This window comes from Biomphalaria glabrata, chromosome 9 (genome assembly GCF_947242115.1).
Source record: "Biomphalaria glabrata chromosome 9, xgBioGlab47.1, whole genome shotgun sequence".
In the NCBI taxonomy this organism is placed as follows: Eukaryota; Metazoa; Mollusca; class Gastropoda; family Planorbidae; genus Biomphalaria; species Biomphalaria glabrata.
Window position 1 is genome coordinate 7,426,268 of NC_074719.1, and position 19,704 is coordinate 7,445,971.

The window sequence follows — 19,704 nt, forward strand, 5'->3', positions numbered from 1 at the left end:
TTCAGGCAACCCATTCGATTCTCTAATTGCACTAGGGAAGAAGAAGCAGCTCTTGTACGAATTTGTTCTAGCGTTGGAATAAGAAATGCGCCTCTATATTGCTAATGCACTTGTCTTATTTTATCTCATAAAATATAGACATTACTTGAAAAGAGACGATGATTACGTACTACGCGTTATGGTCTACTAGTCATGCATGTCATGATTTATACAAACAAATGTCAGAAAGTCTATGCGGACATATGAAAAGTTTTTGCGTTCTATTCCATTCTGGAGTGTACAAAAACTTTTATTTTTGGTGGAGCAAAACTTTCACTTATCTTATTAATGCTATTAGGAAATGGTTTCGTTGTGTACGTAGACCGCAGTGGAAATGACGTTTATTTTTATTTCTTTTTTCCCCTTAGTAGACTCTTAAAACTCGCCTTATGTCATTTCCACTGCGGTCTAAATAAACAAAACCAATCCTTATAGTATCCTTATCCTTATAGTATTAAAAAGATAGATCTAGAGTCTTTTTCTTTTGTTTGAGAGAGAGAAAAAAAAAAGAACGGAATAGATCTTATATTATTTCGCTAGATTGAAAAGGGGTGAGATAGACTATTACAATAAATAAAACCAAATTGATATCTCTTTTTATTTAGAGAACAAAATTTAGAGAACAAAACGAAATAATAATGGTATAAAGAAAGCGAATGTGTGAATTAAAAAAAAAAATGAACTATCAAAATAGTTAATCGACCTAAATCCATTTTTTTTATAAAAACATTTGCTTGTAGGTCTACATATATTTAGATCTAGATATTATTATAATAGATGTAGACCTACTATTATAAGAGTAATTCAATGACTCAAGAAGTGTATTAATTATTGTATGTTAGTATATTTAATATCCCCCATATAGAGCCTCATGTAGCCTGTCCAACCATAGTGTGTTTACATAGCGGTGTGCACGACACATGAATGGGACTATTAAAATGTATGTCAACATGGAAGCTATAGCATGAAAAATGCTTTAGAAACAGAAAATTGGAGGGTTAATTTGATTAAAATATGAAATGAATGGACTTTATTGTGTATGTTTTTGAATAATTGTAGCCCACTCTTTGCAGATTTAAAACTAACAAGGAAAGAAATATAGTATTCTGTTACTGAGTGTTCATGTCAGAATTAATTCTAGTTTTTTAGTCGGAATCAAATTTGAAAAATGAAAGCAAATTTAAGAACAACAAAATGAAAGCCTAATGTATTTTACATATATTTATTTTATTCAAGCTAGAGATTAATCCTAGTGAGAAATAGTATGGAGTGTAATCATAAATAAGTAGCATGACGATTTGTCAGCTCATTATTGAGTGACATTTTATTGTATGTATTCAGATAATTAAAGATTCCTTGTTTCACTTGAGTTGCTGCACTACTTTTTATCTCGTATGTCTACTACCATTAGCACAGCACAACAAATATTAATAGTAATCAATGAAGTCTTCACGTAGCAGACATTTACTTTATTCACTATAAAATAAAATACACTTTAAACTGGCAAATTCCGCCACAAAGAAATACATATTATGTTTCTTAAATAGACTTATATCCAGTCAAATATTCCAAGTACACAACTGGTAGTTTTTATTAAGTCAAATACGGTATACATCCATACAGTTTAAGAACATGGCTACTACTACTTCTTGACCATGTGGTCAGCTCTTAAATAGATTTTTTTTTACCCACAATGCAACTGTGGCCCCTTGATTCCCCCGTGCAACATCCTACTCTCCATAAACAAGTGTATCTCGTGCTCCACAAACAAAACATGTCACAGACTATCAAACAATGATGTGACACGATTGTGAGGGAAATGTAGAAGGAAGTTAACAATTATTAACACCGGACATTGCCTACATCACACATTGTCACATTACCGATACTAAACTAATGCATTCCATTAGACTAACTAGTATAATACAACGCGATCCAGACTTGGCAGAGTATTTTTATTTTTTTATTGAACTTGTAAATGACCTATGAAAATGTTAAATATAAATAAGAGTAGGCAAACATATTCATCGTGAATCGTTTCACAGTATACACGGTCACTGGCGGGTGGCATAAGTGTCTGTGTGCTTGCTATCCAGTGGCTATATCTTATCTTATCTTATATAATACAGACGTTACTTCAAAAAAGAAGATGATTACGTCCTACGCGTCATGCATTTAGTCATGCATATTAACCAATGACTTAAATTCTGCCAAGTAACTGGTTTTCCTGGCTAGCTCAGGCAACCCATTCCATGCTCTAATAGCACTAGGGAAGAAGAAGTATTTGTACAAATTTGTCCTAGCATATGGGACGAGGAATGTGCCTTTATCTTTGTGTCTTTCAGAGTATTTTATTAAATTTTGTTTTTGTATTTGAAGATTATGGTTCAGTGTTTTATGTATGATTGCTACTTTACTTTTGAGCCTTCTGTCCTGAAGGCTTTCTAAATTTAGTGATTTTACTAAAGGTGTTACTCTAGTCAAATGTGAATATTCGTTTGTTATGAATCGTACTGCTCTATTTTGTGTCTGTTCTAGTTTCTTAATGTTTTCTTGAGTTGAGGGGTCCCAAACGGAGGATGCATATTCTATTATTGGCCTAACCAATTTTAAATAACATTTTAGTTTTATGTTCTTATTTGATTTATAGAAATTTATTTTAATAAAAAACCCTAATGCTTTGTTTGATTTTTTGATAGTTTCATCAATATGGATTCCATGACAGTTTTTCATTTATTATAACACCTAGGTATTTTGCGTTTTTAGTCTGTGTTACTGGTTTGCCATGAATAAGATAAGTGGAATTAATTTGTTTTAGTTTTTTTGTTACTCTTAACAACTGACATTTTTCTGGGTGGAAAGACATGCTCCAATTTGATTCCCATTTCTGTAATTCATCTAATTCTCTTTGTAAAATATCTGTGTCTTGTGTTGTTTTTATTGTTCTATATATTATGCAATCGTCTGCAAATAATCTGACTTTTGTTCCTGAAGTAATGCAATTTGGTAAATCATTTATGTAAATTAAAAATAGTAGTGGACCCAAGACTGTTCCTTGAGGTACACCTGAGTTTACTGTTATCGGTGTTGATTTAGAGCCATTTATTATTACAGTTTGTTCTCTCCCTATCAGAAAATCTTTAATCCACTGATGCAGTGGACCATTAATGCCGAAATATTTTAATTTTTTAAGCAAACTATGATGGTGAACTTTGTCAAAAGCCTTAGAAAAATCTAGTATGATAGCATCTATTTGTTCACTATTATCTAAACCTTTTGAAAAATCATCAATTATTCCTATTAGTTGTGTTTCACATGATCTATATTTCCTAAAGCCATGTTGGTATGGTGTGAGGACATTATGTTTGTCTAAGTGGTTTATGATGTTGCTACATATTATGTGTTCTAGGATTTTACATGTGATGCTGGTAAGTGATACAGGTCTGTAGTTTCCTGGGTCAGATTTTTCTCCTTTTTTAAATAGGGGGGTGACATTAGCTTCTTTCCAGTCCTTTGGTACTCTGCCCTGGTTAAGTGAAGCCTGAAAGAGTATTTTGAACACTGGGGCTAGCTCATTGCTTAGTTCTTTGAGTAATCTAGCTGGAATACCATCAGGTCCAGAAGCTTTATTTGGTTTGGTGTTGGCTAATAGTTTTTGAATTCCATTTTCTTGTACTACTATATCTTCTATGTTGTCTACTTGGTTCAAATTCAGTAATATGTCTTTGTCTCCTGGGGCTGAGAATGCTGATGCAAAGTATTTGTTTAGGATGTTTGCTTTAGTTTCATTATCATTATGTATTATGTTATGTTCATCTTTTAATGGCGCTATGCCTGTTGTTTCCATTTTCTTAGACTTAATGTATGACCATAGGTTTTTGTTGTTATCTTTAGATATTACATTGTTTATGTATTCACTCTGCAGCTGTCTGCTTACTTTTTGGGTTAAGTGTTTAATTTTATATACTTTTTGTAAACTCTTTCTGCATTAGTTTCTTTAAATTTTCTATATAGGTTTTCCTTCTGTTTACAAAGCTTCTTTAGTCTATTATTAAACCAGCATTTATTTATTTTGTTTGATGTGTATTTAGTTGGTATATGATTTTCTATAATGCTTTTAAGATGGTTTTTAATGAAATTCCAGAGGTCATCGACTGGTTGGTTAATGTCTTTTTCTAATAAGAATGTTTGTTGAAAGTTTAATGCAGCTTGGTGTAGTTGTGTTAGGTTACATTTATTCCAGAGTAAGATTTTTCTTTTGGGTTTTGTATTGGCTACTGCTTTTATCTGACTGTGTATTTTTATGATCTCATGGTCTGATAGACCAGGGATAATATCATAATCAACTACTAATCCAGGTCTGTTGGTTAAGAAGAAATCTAATGTATTGTTTAATCTAGTTGGCTTTTTAATGATTTGATCTAAACTTAGGTTGTGTAAAGTTTCTATGAAAAGCTCATTTATGTCCTTAAGGTTTTGGTGTTTATCTATGGTTAGTGTTTTCCAATTTATATCAGGTAGGTTGAAATCACCCATAATCCAAAAAACTGCATTTTTATTTGTCTCTTTAAGTGTAGTAATCTGATTACATAGTTCCTGCATGTATTCTAAACTAGAATTTGGTGGTCTGTAAATGCTTCCTATTATTATGGATGTTGAGGTGGTATTAATTTTACAAAATGTTGATTCTACATTTTTTGAGTTAGGTAAGGTAATTTCTTCTGCTATAAGAGTGTTTTTATTGCTAAAAGAACTCCTCCATGATTATTAGCCTTATCTTTTCTAAAAATTTCATAATTACTATTGAAAATTTATGCATTATAAATTTCAGGATGTAGCCAAGTTTCTGTGCCTGCAATTATGTCTGGTTTCTCACATTCTAATAAAATTTCTAAGTCTGCTGTTTTGTTCCTAATGCTTTGAAAATTTATTACTAAGGTTTTAAGGTATTTTGGTGTTACTTCTTTAGTAGGTTTGTTTAGTGAGGCTGTTGTATTAATTTTAGTAGATTTAGGTTTAACACGAGTGGATCTGGCTAGTGGTTGGTGAGTTTGGTTTGGGATGGTGTTTAGGATGTTGTATGGGTTAGAAGTGATCAAAGGAATCAAACAGTCCTGATGTAAACTGAGGTAACCCACACGGTACACGGTACACTTTGTTGCCTAAGGCATAATACACAGGTGTATTCATATGGAGACATGATGCATGGTACCATTCATCGCAAGTGTCACATTGAATGGCTTTCTGTTTCATGGTGCATACTTTTTTGCAGATGTTGCATCTATCTTTAGATCTAGGCCCTGTATTTGACTCTACATCTCCTGCTATTAATATTAACAGTGATAGGTATTTATTTCTGCTGTGTCGGATTGAGAACTTCCATTTGTGATGGGTAATCTTCTTTAGTGTTATGGATGTGTATGTTAGGTTATTTTTGAAGTTGCTTTGATCTAAAGTGCTATATGGCTAAGTGTATCCTTCCCTACTCTCAAAATATTGCTCAGTTCTCAAATATCACTCCGTTTATACACATATTTTTCCGTTTTCCATCAACCTAACTACCCCTAAAGCGAGACTCGCTTAAATTCTTGTATTTTTAGAAACATTACGTCACACGACATCAGCGGAAATCTCAATACCTTTTTTGATATCAAATAAAATAAACTTACCAATAATCATTTGACTAATTGTTTAATTTTTCACTTGATTCATGTTTGTTAGGTACAATAAATAATTGTTTAAAGCTTCAACTTGATCCGAGAATTGATAGACAGATTAGGCCTAATAGACAGACAGGGTAAGTTGATATAAGCTTTGAAACAAATCACCACACTATTTTTCATTTTTCATATCTAAGAGCACGGAATAATCACATGATGTAGCCAACCCCACTATAATTTAATCCAGACTTGAGACTTCCGCAATGAACATATTTTGACATCGACGTCGTCTTGCTGTTCCCCAGACAGTGGACGATGGCTCCGCTACTACCTGGACATGTACAAGTTGTATAGAAAAACTTGCTAAATATATCATCTACCTTTATTTCGCGCTCCCAGTGACCAATACTAATTTGTTTAGAACATCCATGAGGATGGGACACTATAATGGTCAAATTTGGTTTGGACTTCATGTCTGTAATACTTTCTCATTGTTTCAAGTTTCTGTCCCAAACTTTGATCACAAGTCACACATTTCAACTTACACCTGTCATACTCGACGTTTACATTATCAACCCTAACCTTATCAACGACAATCTCTGGACAACCATCTTTATCATAAAACAGTTTTAAAGATGTGTGACTGGCCTCAATATCATCAAAAACTACATGAGAAGCTGTAAACACAACTAATTCCCACAACACATTGCTGGGTGAGTCTGAATGTTCACATTTTGTACACCAACATTTCTTTGAGCCTTGAGCTCCATATTGATCAACTCCATTTAAAAACTTATCAACATATACGATCATTCCGCTCCTCAAGTTTGTATTTCCTCTGGTGTTGTAGAAAGGATACAAGTGATTTGTCTTGGGCCAAACTTCAGGCCTATGTAGACTGGTCATTTTCACATCTATTTTAACTGTCAAGTCAGCTACAGCTGTTATATTCCCAAACAAATCGCTGTCTCTAAAACCTTTAGGAAGCTGCTTTACGCTGAATGTACTGATAGGGATAAACTGTTCATGACCTGGATTCTTCTTACAACCTGTCATATATTTGTGTAGATCAGCTTCTCCAATTTCACACTCTTGAGTTTCATGATCACCTGGAGTAGGCAAATAAAAAAAAATGCTAAAGTAAGACGATTCTCAAATCTTTAGACTATGAAATCCAATTTTACTTAGGATATATGTGGACGACAATGTTATCCAGAATATAGCTCTATATTCATATGAAAAAAAAGTGCTCTTCGAGACGAACCATGGTCGTTCTATGGCTGAAGGTGATTAACAAAGACAAACCCATTGTTAAAAACTTTAAAAATTAAAAGTTTCAAAAAATGATATAGTTAGCCTACATCAAGAATCAAAACTACACATACCTCAGAAAGTATATATTTAAGGCATGAAGTTCATCTTCAGCAGATGTTTAAAGGTAAAAAAAGAATAAAGTGAAAGCTTAAAGTAATTTAAAAAGCCAAAGTTGCCCTTCAAGCTTAAAGGGCTCATCACTATGTTACAAGTGATCGTTAGTAACAAAATATGTATTAACTGCCAGCGTTGACCTCTTTTCCTCAGCGCTTGCAGAAGAAAAACGACAGAGAAGAAAAGGCCAATGACACTAGCTCCAGCTGGAATAACCTGCCCAGTGTACAGCCCAACATTCCGGGCTCACATAGGTCTCATGAGCCACATGAGGAGGCATAAAACCCCAGTGCAAAGCCATCAGCCCCCTGGATGACAAAGTGGTCATCATCGAACCACGATGGATGAACTGTATATAATGTATTAACTATTACAATTGAAATGGAGACGAAAGGCCCAGGAGAGATCTGAATGGAAGGATGTGTTGCAGCAGGCCAGAGCCCTCCATGGGCTATAGCGCCACTGGGATGGATGGATGGGTTACAATTGAAAGACAATAAGTTTGAATAAGATCTACGACAGATACAAAAAAAAAATGAATCTAGTTACCATGAAGCTCAGCCATTTCCTCTTTTCAACTTTCTATTTAACTGGCCAACATCATTTTTTAAAAGATTTGTTTAAAGTCAAAACATGTAATTGACATTTACCCTGAGCTAAAGAAGATCGATGATACTAAAGGGTATACCGCTATGAAACAAAGAGATCCATGGTTGAGTGTGTTATTTATATAGATCTAATTAGAAACACACTGCGCATACATTTTTAAAAACAAAATGCGATCTGATTTTTTTGTTGTTCTAAGCTTATCTGTAGAAATTATCAACAATAACGTTTATTAATATAGTTTACTAATTTACGATTGAGCCTGTGGGTTGTAAAATTACATGTAAACTATACCGGTCTCTCTGACAACTTACTAACGATTAAAAATAGTTTTTTTTTTGTTAACAACTAAATATGGGAATTCCCATTATCACTTTATGATTTAAGGAAAAACTTGGAACAGTGATTAAACCTCAACAACAAAGCAAGCTTACAACTATTTACAAAACGTATATTAACTCACTTCATTTATCCATTTATCTCTATGGAATCTTGTACACGTTATTTCTCCCCTTCCTAATCTCAGATCAAGTTGAAACTTTGCACAATTATTCATCGTCGATGACAACATATGAGTCAATCGAAAAATTAAAAAGTTAATTTATCAATTAGTCATATTTATTTATTTATTTTAATTTAAAAATACTTTATAAAACCTTTTATTTTTATAAGCACTTGAATAACTCAGTGGCTAGCACATTTGCCTTCCATCTAGGAGGCCGATGTCAGGTGGGTTATTTGCTTAGACAGGGTATGATATTAAGGTCCTGTATCCCCACCCTGAACAGTACAAAGCAAGAACCAAAAGGTAATAACATACAGAAATACGAGCACCAAATAAATGTTATTCAACTAGACTAATAGTAAATTAACGGCAATTGTTCAATACGAATACTATTAATGTTAACACTAAGTGAACTGACATTAGTTAACAACCCAAGCGGAAGTTTAGCAATTTAATGAACAGATTATGATAAAAATGATGATGTCTTAATGGTACTTACAAAAGCAAGTACACATAATCAAATTATTTACAAAAGCTATAGCACACCTTAAAATGCGGTGCCACAGTCAATCAGGGCTCGCAACGCCCTACATACCAACAACTTCCTACACCTCAACAACGATAGTTACGATACGGCTCCAAGGGCGGAAAGGCGACAATCTTTCCCATAGCCCCAAGCCTAACACCCTGAAACGAAAAGAAAACCTAGATCTAGCGATGCCGCTACAACAAAGAACTTTTCAATAGCGACACTCGCACTGAAAGATCCTCCTTCTTAAAAAAAATGTACCGTTGCAACGGGTAAACAGAAGACTAGCTAACTAGCAAACAACAGAAGCTCTCTCTCTCTTGCGGGAACTAAGGATGACGTAAACACACACACACACACAATATTCTAGACAACAAAACGTACTTACAAGAAACTACTTCCTATATGCTAAAACACCAATATTAAATACAAAAAAACTTCACGCGCGTACGACAGCCGACACCGAGAGTTCGAATTTAGAATCGAGCATATCTCTCTCTCTATATATATTGGTCTAATTCTCTTCGTCGCCTAACCATGTGGGATACGCACGCACGACGACTCTATAACCGTCGATGAAAAAGTCAAGGAAAGATAACTCTTTTATTTCTGCAAGTCAGACTAAAGTTAACCCACTTTGACAATTGTGTCGTTCAGGATTTGTTCACCTGTCACTAAATAGCGGCGTATGCTACGCCGCGGGTCGACTAGTTTTAAAATTGCTACTGAAAAGGCAGCACGGAAACCTTCTCCCAGATACACCCTCCCCCTTTCCCTAAACTGGTCCACAAAAAAGGATAGACCAGTGATCGGCAAACTACGCCAGTTGGCCAACTCAAGCCCATAGAAAGGTTTATTCCGGCCCGCCATACATTTTGTAAAAATGATCAAAAAATTAAAAAAATTCTCTTACGATTGAAAAATTCAAGCTTTTAATATGAATTGAAACATAACACTAATATTGATTTTTAATTTTTATGATTCTAGACTTGTAATTTCGCACTAAGCTTCGATACACGTAAAATGTGCATCAATCGACTGACAGTGACTGTTGATTTGGTGTTTATACTCGGTAAAACTGTCCAAAGTATAAAACCAGTCCTAAATGTAAATACTATTTATTCCAGTGGGCTTAATCGCAGACGATTTCATTCAGTTTGAGTACTCTTTTAATTTTACTACACAAAATTAAGATAACTTAATGCAGGACACCTTTTCGAGAGAATTTTAAAAAAAAAAATCAAAGAAGTCAAAAAAGGATATTTCTTCCACGTGTCTGCTGAATATGAAATATTTGAGAATTCGGTATTGCCTCAAATTTTCCATTTGTCACATATCATCTGTCAAATGAACAAATTAAAAACAGTTTGTTGATGATATTACACTAAAGATTTCAAGCAACAATCAGCTAGCTAAAAGTGACATCACATTCTACAAAAACATTGATATTTTGTATAATCCTGTAGAAGTTGCATTAATTTTAACATACACGGGTGAATCTATTACGAGACGCTGAGATTATAATTTAGTAAAGAATTCCAGTTATAATGGTGGTATGACAGTAATCTATACATCCATTATTACCAAAAAAATGACTCAACTATAGCGTGTTCAGTCAAACTTGAATTATATTATTGTCATATAACTTGTGAAAGACGTTTCGGCTCCTTCAAATGTTTTTAAAAAAAGATGAAAAGCATCTTGACACAAGAACATTTGCAAGGATTCATTTTTTTTCTGTTAATAACATCTATTGATGCGTGACCTTCTTATCCTTAATAAATTAATGTATTGCAAGAACTTTCATATTGATCAATTCCATTTTCAAGTATTATGTTTCACTCATTTAATTATATCAAATCGTTTCAAAATGATGTAATAAAGAATTCTATTTAAGCTATTCTATTCAAACTAATTAATGTTGCAATTGTACAATTGTTTGTAGAAATTGAGATTTCCTATAATCTATTGTAGGCCGGGTGGTATGGTAATGCCGGGGCCGATTTTGACATCCAGTCCGTCACATTCTTTCTATATTTTTATATACTAGTCGACCCACAGCGTAGCATACGCCGTTATTTTGCAGGGACGGCCTTAGGCCAATGCAACCTATGCGACCGCAGTAGGCCCAGCGCTTTCAAAGGACCCGCGCTAATTCTAGGTGTAAATTATTAAATTAAACCATTTTTAGCGGCCCCCGTAAGGGGAAAAAGCCGCTATTAGGTTTGTGCAAAATGTCCGTCTGTCCGTCTGTCCGTCTGTCCGTCTGTCCGTCTGTCACACTCAGATCTCGAAAACTAGAAGAGATATGAAAAATATTATTTCATCATTAAATCCGGCTTGAAAAGTTTAGGTGCAACGGCTACTTTTGGTTTTCTAAAAGCAAACCGTTTAATTTATAAAATTAATTATGCAAGCGATTTTTTCATAAAAATACACCAATTCTAAAACAATTACGTAAATGTAAGGGAGGCAATGTTACAATATGCTAACAAAGATGGACAATTTTTGTGTATTTTCAGTATCACTAAGTCAAATATATTTTTAAAATGTACAGGAAATGTTTACAACAAATACAAATAATAGTTAAAGGCGTTTTTTCTGGTCAACTAGCTGCTAAAATTAAAAGAAAACATTTCTGTTTGTTTATAAAGGCTAATAATGCACTTTGTATGTAAATATCACGCACATTTTTTTAAATGGACTTTTTATGCAGCGATTTTCGTGCAGTAGCGTAACGTCGCAACATGATCAGGTGCTAAACCAATTCCTTAAACTTTTTTTAAAAATCAGATTTTATTTATTTTTTGTTTAGTGCCCCCATCCGAATAAAAGAAGCTTATTTTTGTGCGTTTTGTCTGTTGGTCGGTCTGTCCGTCACGATTAGATTTAAAAAACTAGAACTCTAAAAGCTATTGAAAATCTGATTTACCCTTTAATGTTCCTCCCATAACATCTCAATAGTTTTAAGTATCTAAAATTGATTGTTCCGGATTTTTTTTTGCAAAACTAATCAACGCCAACAAATGTTTGTTTGCTCTTCTAACTTATATTACATTCAATTTCCATGCTTAAACGTTGCAAAAACACATTATCAATAATATGTTGTTCCGTTTTTTATGTAAATAGCATATTAATGCTAAATCATAATCTCTATACTGACTTATATTTCATTAAGTGTAAAAATGTTCCGGATATTGTTTTATAAAACATGAATTATGCCTAATGATTGTTTGAAATCGCATAAGGCTTTTAAAAAAAAGTAATTTACTAGAATTGATTACTGAAAATTACTTTTTAGACATTTAATTTTCTTGTAAAACATAACATAGAAGTTTTGTAATCGATAAAGAAAGTTCCGGATTTTGTTTCTTACAAATCGTCGCCAGAAATTTCCGAATTTATTTAAAAATCTACTAACGCCAAATAATTGTTTGAACTCCCTCTTCTAATTAATAAACAAATAATCTTCTCATTTACGAAATAATGTTTTTACGGATTTTTATGAAAAATATTTTAACTCACTACTCTCTTACAGTACATTTAACTTTCTACCTAAAACATTAAAAAATCTAATTATCGTTAATATTATGTTCCGATTTTTAAGGAAAACAGAATCCAAACACCAAAGTAAGGTATGAAAATCTCTCCACGTGGCTGTAGTACATCTAATTTTTATACGAGACCATCCAAAAAATTTAATTAACGGTATTACATTTATCTGAAATTCTCTTTTTCTTTTACTATTTATACAAACATCCGGAACAATCTATTATATAAACTTTTCAATTGTGTTCATACCTAAAAATTATTGCGATGTTTTGAAACGTAAAATAAAGGTTAATCAATTTTTAATAACTTTTAGTTGTTTTTTTTTATATCAAGATAACGGACAGACCGACTGACAGACAAAACGCAAAAACAAAGTGGCTTTGATCCTTTTTAAATAATATCTATTAGAACTCAGTGCACCAATGTCTATGAACCCTCTTTAAATATCTCGTGTAAATAAAGACATTTTTTTTATGGTACCGGTACTAGCCTATTGTGAGGTAATGGAATTTTTTTTTCTTTGACGTCATATGAATGGACTCTTTAAATGTAATGTTAAAAGAACGCACTCGGTGCACCAATGTCTATTAACCCTCGAAAAAATTGCTTGTATTAATGAAAACATATTTTAGTCTAACTAAGCCGTGTGACGTAGTGTTTTTTTTTCCTTTGACGTCACATGGAATGAATTCTTTAAATGAAATGCTAAAAGAACGCACTCGGTGCACCAATGTCTATGAACACTCGAGAAATGGCTCGTGTTGATAAAGGTGATTTTTAGTCTAGCTAGGCCTTGTGACGTAGTGTTTTTTTTTTCCTTTGACGTCATATGGAATGAATTCTTTAAATGAAATGCTAAAAGAACGCACTCGGTGCACCAATGTCTATGAACACTCGATAAAAGGCTCGTAATGATGAAGGCGATTTTTATTCTAGCTAGGCCGTGTGACGTAGTGTTTTTTTTTCCTTTGACGTCATATGGAATGAATTCTTTAAATGAAATGCTTAAAGAACGCACTCGGTGCACCAAAGTCTATGAACACTCGATAAATGGCTCTTATAGATGAAGGCGATTTTTAGTCTAGCTAGGCCGTGTGACGTAGTGTTTTTTTTTCCCTCTGACGTTATATGGAATTAATTCTTCAAATGAAATGAAAAAAGAACTCGGTATAGTAATGTTTATTAAGCCTCGTTATGTGACTCGCGTTTAAAAAAGGAATGATATCTTGATTTAGATCTAATCTAGATTTTTTAAACTAGATCTAGATTTTTATTACAGTATATCTAGATCTGGATTTATATTCTAATTAAAATTATTTTAGAGTCTAGATCTAGAATTTCTAGATCTAGTTTAGACTAAAATAGACTAGATTAAGATGTAGAATTTCAATTTCTAAACTTAAAGTGTAAAAAAAAAGGGTAGATTTTCATTTCCAAACGTTTTGATCAATATTGTAATGTTTTAATATACTAAAACTAATCTACTATTTTTTTATTAAATTTAAATTTAAATTTACGGCAAATGAATCTTTGAAACATTATTACTTTTGACCATCGGATGGCTGCCTGGTCGTGCGGTTTGCGCGCTGGACTGTCGTTCAGATTTATGGATGGCCCAGGGTTCAAACCCTGCCCGCTCCCATCCCCCGTCGTCCTGCGGGAGGTTTGGACTAGGAAGTAATTATCTTCAACTCTGAAGGAACATCCGAAACGTGTAAAACATTTTACATCAAAATTAAATCACCTCTTGAATATTATTTGCGAATATGCAGATCCGACAGGGATCCGACTTCGACGGGGGCCGCCTCTGAGTTTGTGTAACACAAACTCTCTTTGTAATCTTGTATAACTTATAACAGAATTCCAGCAGCCTTCTGATTTACCAGGAGCTCCTGGAAGTCTCCTGAAATTTCCAAAATATACGAGAAAGTCATGGAAATCTCCGGAAATTATTAAAATCTTTTGAAAACTCAAAAAAAAAAAATTAAAAAATCCTGAAATATATAGACAAAAAATTGTTATTTTGGGGTGTCATTCCGGCCTGCAATTTTGTGACGGGTGAATACTACTTGTTCTCCCCCCCCCCCTCTTTTTTTTCGTAAGGTAACTCTAGTCCATCCGACTTGCAGAAATAAAAGAGTGATCTTTCCTTTACTTCTTGCGTGTCCAAACTCTTGAGCCATGAAGAGAATTATATATATATAGATAGATGGTAACTAAAATAACATGTAACCAAAAGTGTAGCAATCTGTTAAATATACGCTTCATAGTAGTGGAGAGGGGTAAAACGGGTACCGTTCGTAAAACTACAATCTTTTAGCTAAAATTCCGCGCTTAGTTTTTTTTGTGTGTTTAATATTATTATTAGACCGATCAGAGGAGTTGCCCAAAAGCCAGGATTTGTGAATTGATCACGTTTAAGGGGTAAGATAGCTGGGACCATTGCAGCATAGGGGAGTCTGGAAGGTTCTCAAACACCCAAACAGAAAGGACAAAGGTTGGCAGTTAAACAGAAAGGATCAGGCAATTTTGGCACGGTTTTGCACGTGAGAATGTCTCGATAGGAGCCTACTTCGCTAGGATCCGGGAGAAACACGATCCCAAATGTCGAAATTGTCACACGAGTGCTCAGAAAAACATTCGAAGATATTTCTAGTCTTGGATTAGATGCGGGGGTCTTGCCCTGTACGGAGACGTAAACCGTACAGAACACTGCCAGATACCTGAACCGTGCTATAAGGAATTGATCTCAGAATGAAGCCTTAGTGTATGTAGGCTTACAATGTTTGATGTCCCAACGTCCAACAGACTAAGGGATAGGTGAAGGTGAGGGCTGTAGAATCAAATGTCCAATCTCTTAGTCTTGTAGCAATATAGCGTCATTGGAAATGTTTATTTTATCAATTTCAAAATCACACCAAATCTTCCTGATTTCCTTTTTTACATTTTTTTCTTAGGTTTCATTTTATCTCCTCCACATTTCTTCATACCACATTCACATCTTTTTTTTTACTGTATTTTATTGCTTAAAATTGTCTCAAACGGATCTTAGGAATCAAAGAGTAAACAGTGAGCAGATTATTGTGATAAACCTTTCAGCTTGAAAATCCCTAATAGTACATGTTAGATCACATGATTGCATAATTTGAAAAGATCTATACATGCGATATTATTGACACGATATAAAATTATGAAGTCTTTCATTATCATCAACTGTAAAGAGGGAGCCATAAATTATTTATGTTTAGGGTCTTCTTAACAGATAATTGTTATAGGCCTAATAATAATAATAATTAAAATAACAACAAAATGGCTCTACGAGAATATAGCATACATAAACACGAAGGTTAATATGACAAACTTATCTATAATGTTTTGAACTGTTAGGTCTTAATGTTCTTCTTGAATGTAGTGAAACATGTTGTTTAAGATCAATGGGGAGAGAGTTCAAATCCTTTGGTTCATGCACTCAAAAAGCCCGCAAACAGTAACGTATGAGGGAGAAACGTCCAACAACCAGAGGCGTTGAGTCTATGGAGCTCTCTGAGAGACATATGGAGTGATCAGGTCACTAAGCTACTAAGGCATATAGATACAGAGAGCTTCGGCCTACTCACTGCACACTTGAAACTAACAAGGAAAGACATGTAGTTTTCTGTTATTGAGGTTCATGTTAGAATTAACCACAGCTTAATGGAGAGTTTCATAAATGGCGCATAAACAACAAATAGCAAAGCTTTTTTGGCGTATCCGGTGTAGAGAATAAAGGAAGTGAAGCTAAGTTATGTCATTTTTGTAAAGCTAGGATTTTTTTTTTTGAGAACTATTTAGCTCCGAATTACATTTTTCTCAGCTTTTCCGTTTGCAGCTTTTATTTAGTTGGCAGAAGTGACACTCATTTTAAGCGTCCTTGACATTGTTTAGCTTTTCTTTTTCCAATAATGCGAAATTAAAAAATGAAAGCAAACTGAAGAACAAGAAACAAAAAGTCTATAAAGATTTTTATTTTGTATTATCTTCAAGCTAGAACTAAGATTTGGATATAGATCCAAGACTCAAGTATATTTATAAATAAGTATCAAGCCTCTTATTGAAACTATTGAATAGTGTGGGAAAAGTAAAGGGAAGTTAGCAATTATTGACACCGGACATCAATCACACAGGTACGGATACTGCACTAATGTATTCCATTAGGCAAACTAGATCTCGAGGTATACAATTCAGTTCAGGGCAGTTTGATTTTTTTTCTTGGACTTTGTAAATGAAAAGGTTAAATTTGACAATTGGAGGCTAATGCACTCAGTCGTGGGTCGCCTTATATTATTCGTCTTTAATGGCGGGTCGCATTAGCGCTATTAGAGCATGGAATGGGTTGCCTGGGTCAGCCAGGAAAACCAGTGACTTGGCAGAATTTAAGTCATTGGTTAATATGCATGACTAAATGCATGACGCGTAGGACGTAATCATCTTCTTTTTTGAAGTAACGTCTGTATTAAATATGATAAGATAAACGCCATTGCGGTGCAGTATAGAGTCCTTCGTGAATCCCTCTCCAGTAATTGGTGTAAAAAAAATAGTTGTCGTACTATTAACTTACCAACCATTGTCCTCACATTTTTCTTCTGTGTGATCTTAAAGTAATATTTCAGCTTTTACTTGAATAGATAGAACATACGCAAAAACATAGTAAGTGTATTAATTAGTTTGGATAAGTCATGTAATTAAATTTGTAATAAGCCCTCAGGCGACAATCTATATAGGGGACTAATTTAGCTTATGTCACCACTTCAGTCAAGTACTATTCCTTTTCCCTTGTTTGAGATAACAAACAAATTTATTACCAATAGTTAATTAACTATTTTTTTTGTTATTGATTCTTGTGTTGTCTGGTAAAAGAAATAATTGAGCTAAAATTTCAGCTTGATCCGAGATTGGGTTTCGGAGAAATAACGTGTACAAAGGTTAGGCCAGACAGACAGAGAGACAGAGTGAGTTGATATAAGCTTTGTAATAAAATAATACAGTATAACACGAATTGTCTTGAATTAAGTTAATGGTATCCCAATCACACCTTTTAGTCAACAAGTACCTCAAATAACAACCTTTAAGGCTTACATCATAGAAATGAATCATATGACGAAACCAGCCCCGCTGTAATTGAGTTCAGAACTGTAGCTCCCTCCATGGACAAGATCTGATCTCCCCCACCACCCACTTTGCTCCAGATAGCAAACACTGGCACCACTACAGCCCTTACAAAGACAAATTTCAAAGTACACTTGTCATACTTAATGTTAGCTTTATCAACAATAACCTTATCAACATCGACCATCGGGTTATCATCATTATTGTAGAAAAGTCTTAATGATGTGTGGCTGGCCTCAATGTTATCAAAAACCACGTGTGTGGCTGTGTCCACTTGAAATTCCCACCAGACACTAGATCTACTGTGTGGGTCTGAAGACGTCTTCAGAGTAATCTGTCAGACTGTCATCAACAACTACAAGATAAAGGTCTATCACACTACCAAGACATTTTCCGTCCACTAACATTGAAACGATTCTGGGTTTTTGTGGGTTTTTACTATTAACATGGACAGATTGAACGTTGAAAAAAAAAATTCAGCTTATTTTAAAATAAGATAAGATAAGATAATTTTTATTGAACCAATGAAAAAACAATAACAATATAGATGCAAATACGAACAATCATTCACACACGAAACACATACACACTCATAATCAGCGCTTTATAAATAGACTTCTATGTACTTCTCGAGGACGACAGATGATCTTGTAACACTCTTACCAAAAGTGGGATAAAGGAGTTTTTAAATCTTTCTGATTTGGTCCTAATCAAGAGGAGACGACCACTTCGTTCAGATCTTATGTAACCTAACTGTGGTTTAATGATTTATTAATTAATATATTGTGTTTTTCTACACTGTATGTACCTGAAACCTGATCTGATAATGTCCAATGTAGAGGCTGCTTTCTTTGACATTTCTGTTTGGTATGAGAATGTATGTACAGGGCACAAGTATTTAGTTTGATCAAAAAGGCAAACTTAATATATATGCCAGTGTATCTTCTCTTTTTCAAGGGTTGCCACGAGCAACTGATACCCCTACTGGAATTAGATCTAGATGTCTTTTGAATGCTCAGTGCATTATATCCGATTTCTGCAAATAAAATAGTTCTTTCGCAAGACAGTTAATTAATACAAGAGTCTGATAATGAAACTTAAAGTACGATCTTGTTAATATTCAAGAAACGTTCACAACTATACTAGATGACTTTTAAATGATCCTGTACAGAAAAGCGAAGCATAAGGTGAAAATGTAACTATTAATAGATCAGCTGTAATTCAAGTAATCTCCGATTTTATAACACTATAATAGAAAGACTTTTTGCTTTTTTTTAAAGAGGCTCTTTAAAGGGGAAAACCCGTTTGTAGAAGGTGTGACGTAAGATCCGTTGCTACATTCGTCTACTCCAGGGGTGGGCACATTACGACCCGCGGGCCACATGCGGCCCGCCAGAGTGTTTTATGCGGCCCGCGAACACCTACAGAATTTAGGTGTGCCCACAGATTAAACATATAATAAAGGGAAAAAAATAATTTTAATTATCTTCTTATCTCTTATGATAAAGATAAAAAAAAAACATTGTCCTGCATATCATTCTAAAAAGTTTAAAACAAATGAAGATTATGCTTGTTTGCAATATTTCCAACCATTTAGTCAAAGACATAAACTCAGGCCAGTATTTATTCAACGCTGTGAAGAACTGAGTTGAAATTATTGGGTTGTTTTGGAACAAGATGGCAAATGTAACAACTAATGGAGCCCGTGCTTTGAATGAGTAAATCAGTTGTTTTTTTTTAAATAAATTAAAGAACAATATCCCAACTCTAAACTCTAAACGGGAAAGTTTGCACAAAACTGCATTGAATGACTAACATGTTATTGACCCAATTATCAGCGATCAAACGTATCAGAGCTAGGGGACTTAATCACAGGCAGTTCCGAGAAGTAGGCTACTTGAAGGTGTGAAAACAAAACATTCCGATGTTCGGTACCACAGTAGTGTCCCCTGGGTCAGCATGGGCAAGGTATTAAGAAGATTATGGGATCTCAAGGAAGAAATTGTTATGTTCTTTGAGGGACAGCGGCTGTGACTTTGTTACTAATATTTCTAATGAGGGGTGAAAGATGGACTTGATGTTTTTCATCGTCATCATATCAATGGGTTGATTACTCATGAAATGTATGTACATCTTTCCAAACAAAACTTTTCCATTTCTCCAGGCAAGCAAATGAAAACAGGTTTAATCATTTTCCTTTGCTGAAAAGTTTGTAGTAAAATGGTTGAAAAGTACAAGAC

The 19,704-nt window shown here is 34.1% G+C and overlaps 1 protein-coding gene across 1 annotated transcript; it reads right to left on the reverse strand.

Moving 5' to 3' along the window:
• Positions 1–2,735: 2,735 nt before the first annotated feature.
• Positions 2,736–8,037, reverse strand: LOC106062297 (uncharacterized). Its single transcript, XM_013220563.2, has 2 exons — positions 7,677–8,037; positions 2,736–6,808 (listed from the first exon to the last, which is right to left on the reverse strand). Exons 1-2 carry the CDS (start codon positions 7,690–7,692, stop codon positions 6,117–6,119), a joined length of 708 nt encoding a protein of 235 aa, XP_013076017.2. The 5' UTR covers positions 7,693–8,037; the 3' UTR covers positions 2,736–6,116.
• Between the last annotated feature and the right edge of the window lie 11,667 nt (positions 8,038–19,704).